General features: G+C 49.9%; 1 protein-coding gene across 1 annotated transcript in view; it reads left to right on the plus strand.

Annotated features, from left to right (window-relative positions):
- Positions 1-387: 387 nt before the first annotated feature.
- The window catches only part of VOLCADRAFT_99173 (uncharacterized protein), a gene marked incomplete at both ends in the record, with an annotated part of 2,711 nt that continues 1,344 nt past the window's right edge, over positions 388-1,754 (plus strand). Inside the window, 2 exons of the mRNA XM_002957944.1 lie at positions 388-424; positions 829-973. Coding sequence (XP_002957990.1) covers positions 388-424; positions 829-973 — 182 coding nt within the window. The remainder of the gene's footprint in view (positions 425-828; positions 974-1,754) is intronic.

Below are 1,754 nucleotides of genomic sequence, written 5' to 3' on the forward strand. Positions count from 1 at the left end.
CAGCGCGCTCCGGACACAACTAGTGCGGTTATTTTGGTGCCCAAGTGTGCCCACCTAGAAAAGGAATTTCAAACACGCGGTTGGACCTTACTCAAAGAGTTTACAAAAAACTCCAATATCTTCTCCGAACCTAAACCCGGAGGTGGTCGCACCAGGTCCCCAAACTGCAGCGGCGAGTTTCAAGCATGGCTCGACCCCTGCCAGGAAAAGTCCAAGTGTTCTGCACTAGAACCTCTGACTGAAAACACCGCGCCACTACTACCGTGCAACTTTACTAGCACAAAAGCTGTCGCCTTAGTCGACTCAGGTGCTTCGCACGTTTTCATATCCGCCACACTTGTGCAAAAACGGGGTTTACAGCCCCTCACTAGCCACGTAGCTACTTGCATGCTAGGAGACGGCGCAAATAGCGCCCGCCTCCAAGGTCAGGTGCATACGTCGCTCCGTATCCACGGATTCCGCTGCAAAATCGTAGCGCAAGTTATCCCTAATTATCCACCTCACTCAAGGCGCCCCGAGGACGGGTTCGCATTCAAGAGGGGGGGAATGTAACGCCGCTAAGGCGGCCCTTGGCTCACCGGGCCAACGGTATCGTACCAACGGTACATCCAAGAACTATTCATAATCTTCCAATACCAAACGGTATTTATCAATACCACCTTTTATCGTTGGATAATTTCCTTTTTCGCAACTGCTTGCCAACTGCAAGCTTTGTTACATCGTCGGTCGTAATTTTGTTCAGTAAACCTGACAAGGTTTCAAATGATTTCAGCCGACTTTCGGATATTGTGGCATGGACCCACTACATTGGCGGACCTGGTCGACCAGGTCGATCGACGTCGGCCTCGGGTAACCTTGCCTATGTACTTATTTGTTCATCAACTATATTCTACTTTGTGCTGGAACAATCGGCGTTCCTTTGGGCCATGACCATGACTACCAATGGTCATGTTACATCGGAGCACCAAAACAAGTGGCAAACACCCTAAGTAACCTAAATTTCACTTATGATAAGTTCACCGGCTATATTCATGTTTCCCAATGTGCTTTCAGGGCTGCACGTCAAAAGTAACCTCGTCCAGACAACCGTCCCTTAGCTGCTGAGCCTTGGGCGCTACACGTCTCTGGACTGCCAAATGGCCGTAGGTAAAGAGCAAATCGTAAGGACAAATAATGCCTCCCTACACTCATATTTGATGGCAAACACGTTAACTAACCTCGTCATAACATTTCACACACTCAGCGCGCATATCTGTGCCTAATTATGACACTTTCAAGGTTGCACATTTATCAAGCTTCTAGCTGGCGAGTAACCTGTCCAGACAACTGCCCCGTAGCTACTGAGCCTGACGAGTTACACGTCTCCGGACTGCCATAGGGAGGACTTCACTTTCAGCATGTTCTTGATCCTAACCGCTTTCAAGGCCTGTTAGCTTCCCCAAACCCTAACAGCTGTCAACAATTGAAAATTTCTCTGGATGAACTGCCCATAGTGTAACATCCTGATGGGGTGTCACGCTGTGGGTGGCTTGTCCCAGGAAAGGACGAGCACTGGCACCAGGGGCCCTGACTGGGCCGAAGCACAGTGCAGGGGTGGGCGCGCGGCTCTACATCCCACTCTGGGAAAAGGGGGGTCATTTTACCCGTAATTTTGGGTCAATCCACCCGTAATTTGACAGAAATTACGGGTCCGTAACACGTTACGGGTCCCGTAATTTGAGCACAAGGATACAGGTGAACATTTACGGGTGAAG

The sequence above is a fragment of the Volvox carteri genome (assembly GCF_000143455.1).
Source record: "Volvox carteri f. nagariensis unplaced genomic scaffold VOLCAscaffold_83, whole genome shotgun sequence".
NCBI classification, from domain to species: Eukaryota; Viridiplantae; Chlorophyta; class Chlorophyceae; order Chlamydomonadales; family Volvocaceae; genus Volvox; species Volvox carteri.